The 13,104-nt window shown below is 32.6% G+C and overlaps 4 protein-coding genes across 4 annotated transcripts; 1 reads left to right on the top strand and 3 right to left on the bottom strand.

Moving 5' to 3' along the window:
* Positions 1-249, top strand: HELRODRAFT_146232 (hypothetical protein; the record flags this gene model as incomplete). The annotated part of the gene is made up of 1 exon (XM_009010792.1): positions 1-249. A coding segment is annotated over one exon (249 nt), but the record flags the coding sequence as incomplete, so codon positions are not given.
* A 1,287-nt stretch (positions 250-1,536) lies between these two features.
* HELRODRAFT_158812 (hypothetical protein) lies at positions 1,537-2,101 on the bottom strand (the record flags this gene model as incomplete). The annotated part of the gene is made up of 2 exons (XM_009010791.1): positions 1,537-1,801; positions 2,013-2,101. 2 exons carry the CDS (start codon positions 2,099-2,101, stop codon positions 1,537-1,539), a joined length of 354 nt encoding a protein of 117 aa, XP_009009039.1.
* Positions 2,102-4,062: 1,961 nt separating this feature from the next.
* Positions 4,063-8,694, bottom strand: HELRODRAFT_158811 (hypothetical protein; the record flags this gene model as incomplete). The annotated part of the gene is made up of 11 exons (XM_009010790.1): positions 4,063-4,090; positions 4,984-5,180; positions 5,334-5,563; positions 5,693-5,888; positions 5,980-6,204; positions 6,304-6,517; positions 6,657-6,722; positions 6,855-6,945; positions 7,054-7,130; positions 8,051-8,209; positions 8,648-8,694. The coding sequence occupies 11 exons, from the start codon at positions 8,692-8,694 to the stop codon at positions 4,063-4,065; spliced, it is 1,530 nt and encodes a 509-aa protein (XP_009009038.1).
* A 428-nt stretch (positions 8,695-9,122) lies between these two features.
* Positions 9,123-13,103, bottom strand: HELRODRAFT_158810 (hypothetical protein; the record flags this gene model as incomplete). Its single annotated transcript, XM_009010789.1, has 6 exons — positions 9,123-9,167; positions 9,546-9,701; positions 10,306-10,521; positions 10,720-10,825; positions 11,679-11,789; positions 13,000-13,103. 6 exons carry the CDS (start codon positions 13,101-13,103, stop codon positions 9,123-9,125), a joined length of 738 nt encoding a protein of 245 aa, XP_009009037.1.
* Between the last annotated feature and the right edge of the window lies 1 nt (position 13,104).

The following is a 13,104-nucleotide window of genomic DNA, read 5'->3' as shown; positions in this document are numbered from 1 at the left end:
AAGCGTTATTACTGTGATTACTGTGATAAATCTTTTGCTGATAATCCAACCAATCGGAAGAACCATTTGAGTGGCGTGCAGCACAAGATTGCAAAGCAAAATCATTACGACCAATTTAAAGATCCGAAAATAATTTTAATGGAAAATTTTTCAAAGAAACCGTGCCATAAATTTCAACAAGATGGTGTATGTAGATTTGGTGAAGTCTGTAAATATTCACATTTGACATCAAATGACATAGAATATCTTAATAACTTCGTCATGGTCACTAACACTCTAAATGATAGGAAAAATCAAGTCCTGCAAAATATGAATGTTGAAGCAGTTGTCAAGGAATGGTTAAATAAAAATCATCCAACGGAAGAGGAAAACTACAAAAATAGCTTACCTGATGGTTTTCCTAATTACAAACTTCCGGAAATATTTGCCCCAGGCTGTGTTTTACCTCATTCAATACTTCCATATAATGTTCAAGATATACAGACTGAAGAATGGGGCTGACGTTTTTTTTTAACCTCAAACGTTTACAGTGAATTATTGTTTATATTTATGTTTATTGCGTTTACGAATATGACTGGGTTCATCAATGAATTTTTCATAATGTTTGTTTCTATTTTTCAATGATATGTTCAAATTATTATTATTACGTTAAACAAAGGCGAAGACGAAACGTCCCTGTGCCTTCTCAAAACTACGACAATTTTAAAACAATAAATTAAATAAACCTATGAGTCTATACTGAATAAATTTAAAATAATTAATGTCCTTGTAAGTCAAATAATGTATTAAACCTTGTAAGATAAAAAAGATAATAAAAAAACAAATGTAAATAAATTAATCACATATCCTAATCAATAAATTGACGATAATATGGATACATACTGATAAAAAATATTTGAATATATCCTAATCTCACAAATAGCCAATGTCACATCAAGTATCATTTGCCCTCCAATCATACATAAATCTGGCATTCATAAGATAAGTATCCAACTTTTTTTTAAAATCATTCACACTATCACTATTGTTCGTCCCCCAGCTTTCATCATTACTGGGAGGTCACGTTGATCTTTAGCTCTAAACAAGTTGTGAACAAATTAATTAAACTTAACAAATTAATTATTTTTTACACAATAATATATCGCATTACCGAAAAAACGAGCTTGTAACAATTTGTCATATTAAACGAGAACAAATGCGACTTGTCGTTCGATTTGCAGACTCAAGGATGCCAACTCAAACAAATTATAAAATAATTTCTCATTTTTCATCCGTTATAGAACTCAAATGCCGGTACCGGTACATGCATCAACTTGATGCCTTACTTTGTTGTGATATCCCATGTCTGGTTTGGGTGTAAAGATCTTCGTCATACGCTAAAATGGACGACACTTCAATAAACGCTTGGTTTATAGAGCGTTTAGATGCACCGATAAACTCTAAGAAAATTGTGCTATGTAGTTGCGGTATTTGATTAAATATTCATTTTCACGCTTAGACATGAAATTTCAAACTGAAATTATTCTTTTTTATCCTTTAGTTACGAGTAAAAGCGGCATAGACAAAGCCTATTTTCTCAGCCTCCCAAATACCACTGGAGTCTTGAGATTCGCAATATTGTTTCTGCAATAACTGGGGGCTGGAGAAATAGTACTTCCAAAATGCCGCTAGTTTAGACATTTGTAGTATCGTTAGTGCTACGTTGAGGCTCTTTAGTGCCGCATCAATTTTTGTAAGCGCTATTCCTCCCAAAGAAGTATGGCTTGAGGGGCAGGGAAAATGGTAGCCTCCCAGAACGCCGCTAGATACTTGAATTTGACGGTATCGTTAGTGCTACGTTAGCGTTCTAGACTGCCGTTTTCATTTTTGTTAGTGCAGGTCTCCTCAAAGAAGAATGGCTGGGAGCCTCAGATAATGATAAAAAATTTATCGTAGTATGTGTTGGACTTCAAACCATGGATATAATATCCATGTAATATCCATGTTATATATATCCAATCCATGCTTCAAACTTGTTTTTTTTTCGAATTCCGTTTTGTTTACTGGATTCAGGGTCGTAGCCGGGGGGCAATTGCCCAACGTAAAAAACCGGTTTGCCCATCCTAAAATAAAATGACAGTTAATAGTGTTTTTTTTAAATCATAAATTATTTTAAAATAAGATATACATTTTGTTTAAACTACTTTTACTAATTTACTATAAAATTTTGCGTCTGTAATAATTTTTTTTTATAGATTTCAAATTTTTGGAGATTTTTAGTAAAAATTTTTCGGAAATACTTTTGTTGGATTTTTATTTGCAAACCACTATTTTTGTTCAATGTTCGTGAATAAATTATTATAATTTTCAAGATTTTTAAAACTAAATTTTAAAAAATATTAATATATTCAACGCATATATAATTTATCCATGATTCACAACCACACCAGGGCCAGCTAGGCGAACCGTGCCTACCTTATGTTGTACATCAATATGTAAAAATTTTCTTATAGTCCTCAACATCTAATGTCGAATCGTTAGTGACGGTATCGTTAGTGCTACGTTAGCGTTCTAGACTGCCGTTTAGAAAAACATTGGTATAATTTATGCTATACTAGGCATTGCTAATAATAATTGCTAATATAATTTATCAACAGAAAAAAATCAATAAATTCAATTTTTTATTTTCCTCTTTAAAAGGTATTTCCAATTTTTTATTTGCTTTTTATCCCACGTAAATTTCTGCCAGACTTAATTAATCCAATTGAAATAACGAATTACAATTATTAACGAATTACATTAAATGGGAATGGTAGTTTGCAAATAAAAATGCAACAAAAGTAGTTCTAAATAACTTATTATATTTTCGATTAAATTGAATTTGTCAAAGTTTCTAAACATTTGACGAATTGATATTTCATATACCTAGTTTATATTTTCACTTTGTTTCTATCCATCATTAAAAAATCCGTATAAAATTTAAGACAGGTTTTGAGCCACATTTTTATTAAAATAAAATTTTTTATGACTAGAGACGACACATTTTATAACACTATTAACGAAAGTTTGTAAACATTAATTTCAGGCGAATACACTACAAAATAAAACTGTTTTCAAGTCTTGTCATAACAAGGAATGCTGATTATTATTAATATTGTCATCAACAGAACTGAACGTTTGAGAAGAATGTGCACTAATAAAACTTAATATATGTATTCACATTAATTAAATATAAAGACATCATGTAATAAAACAACCAGAGTAAAATAAATCCTCCTGAATAATTTATTTCGTAAATTTAAATCTCATGCTTGAGAAGTTATATCTGCAATGAAAAAGATCTGTTTGTATAGAACTATAGAAGAATAAATGTACTAAGAATTATGAAAACTAAAGTGTAAAAAAATTTATAAAAAGCTACATGGAAATATATTTGAACGTCACCTCATTGTAATGAATATATAAATAAATAAATTTTCATCTCATTGTAAAATGTAAATGATTAATCTCTTAATAAATAAATAAATAAATAATCTCTTGTTCGATCTTCTTAGTGACTATTGTGATTGACAAACATTTCGATGAATTATGATCTTCATCAATTTCTGATCTCTTCACTACTTGAGCACAATTTCGCGTTGAACCACGACCACAATAAGTTATTAATTTTGCTATTTTTTAGCACTACAGTCGTTGCAAAACTAAATTAATGTGGAAACAGTTTAAAAAAATAATTTCAAAACAATTGATTTTACACACACAGTGTTATCACATCGGTTAAGTTGTTGAGTTTTGTAATATATTGTACAGTACAGTATATATTAATATACACATCATAGATTGGCATGTATTGAATATATTGTTTAGCTAAGGTCAATATAATTATGATTTGTATACAGTTTATTATTTAACTTGGCTTCAAAACAACCTAATCAGCTCCAAAATGAGGAAAGATGGTTTGAAACAATGGGCAATTTGATGATAAATTCACTATTGTTGGCCAATTTCAATATCCTGCTTCGTACAAACTAGATGAATGTATTTGTTTTGTTTTTGCTTTTCGTTTTCTTTTTGTTTTTTCCACTATTTCAAAGGGTCGCAAACAGAATACCTGAAATTATTTGGAGTTTCAGTTTTAAACATTTGAAATATAAGTCAATAAATTATGTTAAAAACTTCATCTGCCGCCTTGGATTACCAGAAGTTTAGTTCAAATAGCAGTTGCCAACGTGCAAAGGAAGCATTTTTTTGTATTTTAAGGTCTTAAAACTACAAGAGCACGCATATAGCGAAACGTGTGACGTTTTAAAAAACATGTTCACTCAGGCAGATGAAGAAAAAATGTCAAATTAATATATTTCCAATGATTTGATACAAGTATTTTCTATGAAGCCAGCGTCGCCGTTACACAAAAGAGGCTTTTCAACATTGCATTTTAAATCCATGAAAGAATGCCACACATTGATTAAGCCGATTAATGAAACAAAATTTTATGAAAAACCGTTTGTCTCAACTCAAATCATGTGAATAGCTGTTCAACATAAAAAACGAAGCTACTCAAGAATGTTTCAAAATGTTTAAGCAAACTTTCATAATAAAGAATAATTACTTTGTCAGAGGGCAGTAAAATAAAGTCGCTTGGTGGGTTTGTGAAGACGTAACGTTTGGTCGAAGGTTTCTAAATTGGAGCTTCCTTTTTCTTGGTCGTGGTGTCTCCGAGTCTGAAAGAGTCGAAAGCATATATCCCCATCCGTTTTAAGGGGTACCACAAACATCTCACAATAAGTTCTTCCATCCTTGAAAAGTTCACAAATATTAGAATTAACTGCTTCATCAATTGATGCCATGCCTTATATAAATAACTTATTTGTTGTTAAAAATTGAGTTTATGGTGTTCATCCAAAAAATTTTCCTAAAAACTTCCAGAACAAAAACTTAGTTTAACAAATCCAAATAATTTTTTACTTCGTATTATAAAAATAAATATTTATGTTATGAACTAACCCAAAAATTGCCGAATAAGATGTTTCGTCAAGTGGTAGCTGTGCCATTCGACACCTGTTACGTAGAAGTGAAGACTCTGCGGTTTCATACCCACCTCTCATTCCAATGCCTTCCGCCAAAATGTGCTCCAATTCTGGAGTTGCTCCCCCAGTTATCAACGTTCGTATAAGAGTAAGGGCGTTGTCGTTAAAATATGTCTGTTAGTTTTGTAAAACGTCTAAAAATATTAATCATTCCTATTTCAATAATTTAGTAGAAATGTATTTTTGCAAATAAAATTTTTAAACGTTTCATAATAATTAGCTTTGAAACATTAAGATGAGGTGTTCGGGTAAAACTATTTCGCAAACCGTGCTCATGAGCGAATCGAGCACACTGACGGCAAAGGCGGTCCCGCAAGCAAAGGGTTGGGTCATGTAAAGAGGCGTTCCAGGGTCGTCTTCGTCATCTTGGTCCAAAAACTGTACGTTGGCATCGTTTCCTAGTTCTGTAATCATTGGAATGTCGATGCCAGACGACACGCCCAACTTGCGCGCGCAGCTGTTTGCTTCAATTATTGTGTTTCCGCTTGGTAGGTATCCTTCAAATGTAGATTAGCAGTGTTATACTTCTATATAAAAATGTTTCCACAACTGGACAATAAACGAAAGTTAGTAACGTGTGAAAATACTTTAAATATTTTTTGAATGTTTGTAAAAATTATACCTACCATCTTTACCAACTGAATGCAGCAGGCCTATTGTTTCATCGAACGTCATGGCTTTGATGTTGAGGCTGCAGAGGATGGCTTCTTTGTCGACTAGCGTGCTGTCATCTGTGTTGGAATTTCGTGCTGCCAAGATGACGCACATGTCGCACATGTTGACGTTCACAGCTCTCAAATTGGCACGGTTCAATGGAGAACCCTTAAAACGTTTTGGTTATTTTTACATTTCAACATGTGCATAAAAATTATGGCAAATTCAATTGGTTATAAGTTTATTAAATTATTCTAACATTTAAGATAATAATTCTTGGAAAGTTGCAAAGACTTTTCCATTCTTTCTTGATATAATCTTTATCTCCAACAATGACGACATGTTTCAACTCATCATAATCAAAATTGCTTGCTCTCAGAGGCATGATTAGATTTCTCAAACCGATGAGAGCTGAGTGGGCGTCAGCAAACAGACACACAATGACGTGGTTCGACAAAACTGTCATAGCGGCTTTCTCACGACTCTGATTCAATTTTTTATTTAACAATAATTAGTTTTAATCTATTAACAAAGACTTGTTACTTGACATAATTATAACTGAATAAAATGAAATCAAGGATACTATGATGCAATTGGAAAGCGTCTGTGATGGACACCAGTGAAACATGCCCGTCGAATCAAACTTCCTTCTGTCCTTGTGATCAATATCTAACTCTGGGTCATCTGATCTCGACCTTAAATAGTCACTAGTGCTGTTCGTTGATGGTACAACAGTGTGCGGAATTGTCTGCAGAGGTTGGTCGGCTGAGTTGTTCAGATGGAATCGAGCATGTCTCCTGCCAATAAAAATCAGTTGTTGTCAATTTTATTCTATCAAGCCAATCAATAAAATACCGATCGTCATACAACAGCTTTTTGATGAAACTTCAACCAAATTAATATTACACAAACAAGAGCGTATAAATGTAAACCAACTTGATGACATTATTTTCACAATGGCGGTCTGTTGCTGACTGTTTCGGTGAACTCAACAAACTTGACCTTTGTTGAAAAATTTGTTAGGTTTTTAAATATTCAAAAAAGTAATATTTAATCTAATCATTTTTCATTAATATTTAGTAAAACTTCCGAGATGACAATATGTTTCACTGGATTGCTATTTTGAATACGTACTTGGAATTGGCAGTTACTAAATGTTTATTCTTGTGAGCCGTTAACTTCTTTTTCACAATTTCAGTTTTTAAGTAAACTGGAGCAACCGTAGCTGGGAATGATGAGTCACGTTAAAAAAATTAATACATTAATAATTTGAAGTTTTTAAATTAAATTTTAGATGAAAAGTTTAAAAAAAGAATGATGAATGACTCCTAACTTCTCCTGCATCTACATTTCTTGACGAGTTTGATGTCTGGCACTTCTCCGTGGCACGGCTTGCAAAAAAATAAAGCTCTGTAAACAACATAAGTTAAATTAGGTTCATAGAATCATTCTCATCATAATTTTTTCATCATTATTGCAAATATATTTTTCATTGAAAGTTTAGCTTAATTGTGTTTAGCGTTTAATTGGATTGAGTTGTGTGAAGCATCTTTGGAGCGACTAACAAAGAATTATGTCGTGCCACTTTGTTAGCATATCCAATCCGAGATAAACCATTTTTGTTGGATACGGATGCAAGTAGCTGTGGAAGTGAAGCGGATTCATCACAACACATTGACGGAGAAGAAAATGTTTTACAAAGCCTGACTGCGTTACCAAGAAAGAGTTGCTAGCGAAGGTCACGGCAATATAACATTTCCACAAGTACCTCTACGGACAAACACTTTTTTATCGAGCGGATCATGCAGCGTTAAAGTGGTTGCTCAATTTCAAAGATCCAGTAGGATAGGTGGCACAATGGTTGGACGATTACAATTGTACGACTTTGAAATTATGCACCGTAAAGGAACCTCCACAAAAATGCCGATGCTCTTTCTCGTCGGCCATGCTTACCAGGTTGCAAATACTGCAGTCGACTGGGAGACAAAGTTTAAACAGAAAAGGTACAAAAAATTTTGATAACACCAGATACAGGATGAACATCGGAAGAACTGGCAAGCGCACAGTCTGCATTACAATATGTAATTTGCTTGAAAGAAATCAGGCCAGCGACCTGAATGGCAAAACATATTTGAGTTTAGTTTGTCGTAAAAAAACTACTGGGCTCAGTGGGATTCTTTGTGTTTGGAAGATGGGTTGCTTAAACGGAAATGGAAATCAACAGATGAATCGAAACCTCGCATGCAGATTCTGGTACCTAGGTATAAGAGTACTTATAAGATATACTTGGTATTGATTCTTCACTATTGCTGGTTAACATGATTGCTTACCTCTTCACGTCGTCTGCAGATTCTGCGATGAAGAATCCTCTGGTGTTGATGTCGATTTTTATTTCACAGCCAGGATTGATGGCTATCTCCGATTCGCTGTCACTATCACTCCTCACCTCCAGTGCAATCAACAGAAGATTCAACTTCACAAAACACAATCTGCAGAGTTTGACAATAGAGTTTTTGTTTTTTAAAGCCTGGTATCAAACCAGCATTAAATATATTAGTATGCAAATTAATAAATTACGAATCTTCAACACAATCATTCAAATTTAAATCAATCAATCAATCAATCAATCAATCAATCAATCAATCAATCAATCAATCAATCAATCAATCAATCAATCAATCAATCAATCAATCAATCAATCAATCAATCAATCAATCAATCAATCAATCGATCGATCGATCGATCGATCGATCGATCGATTGAGATCGGTCGGTCGGTCAGTCAGTCAGTCAACAAACCAACCAATCAACCAACCAACCAACCAACCAATCAATCAACCAAACAATCATCCATCCAATTAATTAACTAACTCTGCTGCGTCTGGGAAAGCCATGCCATGGAACGCATTGGAGAAATATTCAGTATACATTTCCATGCCTGTTCCTCTCATGTAATCATTCTGCCAGCGAGGCATGCTTGGAGACTGAACTCATGATGTTGAAATGTTTAATAATTCAGTTTTAATCATTTCCCTTCCGTAGTAGCTAACAAGAACGCTTTTGTAAGCAATTATAACCAATTGTAATAAATTTAAGTAACAATTTTAAAAAATCGATCACTCAATCAATTAACGGATTTTCGCCAAAAAGTTTTAGGTTTCCACATTTTGTTCCAATATTTATTTCACTCGAAACGACATCACAATGATTATTAAAGATTATTTAAAGGATTTCTTCAGATAAGTTTGGCTGCATAGTTGAGAAAAGTTTGTTTTATATACATCATGTTTAAGATATTTAAGAATGAATATTACACATTTTTGGATTGAAATTTTTTTGTCTACTGGAATAAAACTAAAAAAATGATTTATAAATTGTAAATTATCGTTTACAATTTAATGTATTACGTTTTGTAACAAATATTTTCAAAGATACTAACCACACTCTCCTGATCGAAGCATAAATTAAAAAAATTTTTTAATTAACTAAATCGGATGCCCATTTAAAAAAAATAAGGTTGTTGACAAGATTTGCATTATTGTCGTTGCTAGCTGGCATGGCTCGAATGTTGCTCGTGCAAATCTCAAAGACTGTGAGAAGGCAGTGAATTAGAGCTTTATATAAACTCTACATACAACACCAACCAACACCATCACACATCCCAACAACAAACATCACAACAACAACAAACATCACAACAACAACAACAACAACAACAACAACAACAACAACAACAACAACAACAACAACAACAAAAACAGCAACAGCAGCAGCAACAACAACAACAAACACAACAACAACAACACAAATCACAACTACAACATACCGGATTGTAGGACCTCATTGTGAATAGATTGGCCATCAGCGTTGAGAAGCCAGGTGCCAGGCAGCTCTGAGCGATGAAACCCAACTTGAGTTCTGCCAGGCAGACGGCGTCGTCCCCTCTCTTCAAATCCCAACTTGGAATGTTCAGCAGGTAGGACTGCAGTGTTGTTGTTATTCATAATTGGTTTTTATGATAAAATTTTTGCAAGCGGGCTACACAAAAAATGGCATTTGATATTGTTAATATTATTAATCATTTTGAAAATTTAACTATATTTTTATTTTTATACATTTTCCCAATTACGAAATACCTAGCTAATTTTTTTAATGGCACAATCATTTGGACAGTGCATGTTTTTTAAATCTTCGAAACTAATTTAATCTAATATAACTAGATGAAAAGACATTGCATATTGGAGATGTCGAACATTAAATTTTGCAGCTACACTCTGAAAATGTAGGTAGTAATTTATATGATGTGACAAGTCGCAACGTGTTTAAAGAATAACCTGTCATAAATAAAAATGTCTAAATTACATTTTTTAAAAACTTTGCCATTGGGCTAAAAAATTGTTTATACCGTTGATCATTATCGTATCCTATTGGACCAATCCCATTTTGTTTAAAATTTTTACAAAATAGAAAAATATTTCATTCAACTTCGAACTAATTTAATCTAATCTATCTAGATGAAAGGACATTAGTTAAATTAGTTTAATTCGTTTCATCAAGAATTCTCATAGCTATTCCCATTTTACTACTTCGATGCTCATCCTCAAACTGAATACGACAAACAAAAAATACGAACGAAGAGCAAACTTCACTTTGTTGTGGTACTGAAGCAGCTGAACGATAACTTTGATGTCATCATGATAGTTCTTTATCGAAATGACTCGCAGAATGTTGGCGGCATCTTCGGCGTCAGGGTCCTCGCAGTACTTGTTAGCCAGAACCAAACAGGCGTCTGCTTCTTTCACCTTATCAACATTCATTTTTTTGCGTTCTCAAACGTTTAAATGGTTTGCCTCTTTTGAAATATATTGAAACTTTATAATTGAAAAACTGAAAAAAAATAAAAATTTAATTGAAAGTAAATTAAAGTTTTGAAAATAAGAAAGAGTAGAAATTAGAATAGAAAAAATTAGAATATAGATGAGTGAGCAAAGCGCACTGACGTTAGTCCTGTGCAAGTCATTAGCGTCCATCACAGTTCCTTGAAAAAATTTGACCTGTGTGAAATGTCGTTTGAAAAGGCCTTCCAGTTCTAGATCTGGTTCCTTCCTAAAAGTGTTGGAAGCAATTTATATTTATTAATGTTTTTAATGTTTTTGTTATTTGATATTTTTAATAACAAACACATTGTGATCTTCTTTTCAATAAAAAAAAACATTACATGATCTGAAGATTTCTTTGAAAAAGACGTTCATATATGAAAATAAATGAATACAATTAAGTATTTGTTTACTGGCTAGTTGTTAATAATTCAAAAACACGTTAAAAAGAGTGCCTCCACAAAATCTGATAATAAAACTCACTGTCAATCAATTTTTAAAACTACACAGCGTATAACAATACTCTATTTGCCACCAGAGCAGGCATTAATTTATTTTATTAATTAAATTAAATTTTTTGATTAAATCAGCTGCATTTCTAATGGTACCAAATTGCAGTTTAATCCGGCAGTGAAAGTCTGTTGGAAAATCAATTGTAAGATTCTTTGCAAGCAAACAAACAAACAAGCAAACAAACAAACAAACAAGCAAGCAAGCAAACAAACAAACAAACAAACAAACAAACAAACAAACAAACAAACAAACAAACAAACAAACAAACAAACAAACAAACAAACAAACAAACAAACAAACAAACAAACAAACAAACAAACAAACAAACAAACAAACAAACAAACAAGCAATAAGCAAATAAATAAAATAATTAATAATGGCTGTGTACGTGTATGTAACAGTACGTGTGTGATGTGACTCTCCGATTGTGTGCGTGGGTGCCTGCCGATGTTTAAAAGAGTGATATCGCAGGACAAATTCACAAATGTATTGAATCGAAACAAAAATCATAACACGTAGTTTGAAATGATTTACAATCAAAATAAAAAATAACAGCCGTGATAAATAACCTGTTCATGATAACTAATTCAACGTCAACGTCCTCTCGGTCTTTGTGAAGGAAGTCCGACATGAAGTTGGAGACAGATTCGTAAGTTATGTGGCCGCACAGTACAATGTGTCTGTTTCAGATTCGCAACGTATCATAAATATTATATAACTTTTCATGCCCTACACTTATCGCAAAATATAGTCGGTAAAATTTGTGTTTGTGGCATTGATTTTGTTTGATAATGAACAAAACATGTCAAACTTAACTCAACGTCTGGCAAAACTCGCATATGTTGAAAGTTTTACTTGAAGGAAATTGATTTTTTTTGTTAAATTTCAGCAAAATGCAATACTTATTATTTTGTGATCGACCTTAAAAATGTTGGATTATTGCTGAAAAATTACTGCTCTATTTTTTTCATTAAATCCTATGTTTTTTGCTTCTGGATCTTATAAGAATCTTCAGCATACAAAATAATCGCATCTGTAAAACTGGGTTTTTCGGACAAATATTTCAAAAGTATAATTCAATGCAAGTTGATGTGAGAAATAAGAATATCACATGCTTGTAATGCAGTGAAGTATGCAGTATTCACGGTTTTTTAACGCCAGCAAGAATGCTTTATGAGCCAGTTTGCTATATATTTCGTAAAGCGTTTAGCAACATTTATGAAATAGAAAAAGATAAAGCGTGGCTTTCAAGTCATAGCTATTTCGCGCCAGCCTCCTCTCATTTACCACGTTGAGTTTGATATTTAACGATAGACTTTCAGCAATTTGTATTCAGGACATCTCACTTGAACACGAGAAAATTCCCATAATTTCCCCAAGAGTTCAAATTTGTGCTCTTTAAAATTAATTTCTGCTAAGAAAAGGATTTTTATTTTTGCAAAATAGTCACGTTTTAATTTTAGAATACAGACAATTTTATTCAAGACTAAAAATTTAACTGAATACGTGATAAACGCATATTTATTCTATGTTCTGTGTGAACAAATATTTTTGTTATATACAGACAATATGAAAATGATATTATTCAAATTTCTAAATATTGCTCAACATTTCCGACATCTTTCGTGCATAATTTCGAACGTATTAAAAAGATCGGTAATTTCAAAAACCAGTTTCCTATTTTTCGTTCTCACTGGAATATTTTTTGTTCTCACTTGACTAAATTAAAGATGCTGTCACGTTGCTGTGAATGTGCTGTCAAAAACGTGTTAACTTCTCTATTTGCGAATTAAAAAACTTTTAAAAAACATAATGAAAAAAACATTATTTCAATGTTAAATGTTCTACATATAAGCTAATGGCGTGAGAGTTGAATTTATAAAAAGAAACCTTTTGCCATGTTCTTTTTTGAATGATCCTCCGTACTTGCTCCTGCTGCCCAGGATGTCTGTGATCTCTGGGATGAAACTTGCAAACTGGCCTGAGACGATCATC

The sequence above is a fragment of the Helobdella robusta genome (genome assembly GCF_000326865.2).
Source record: "Helobdella robusta unplaced genomic scaffold HELROscaffold_1, whole genome shotgun sequence".
In the NCBI taxonomy this organism is placed as follows: Eukaryota; Metazoa; Annelida; class Clitellata; order Rhynchobdellida; family Glossiphoniidae; genus Helobdella; species Helobdella robusta.
This window is presented reverse-complemented; position numbering and strand designations above follow the sequence as displayed.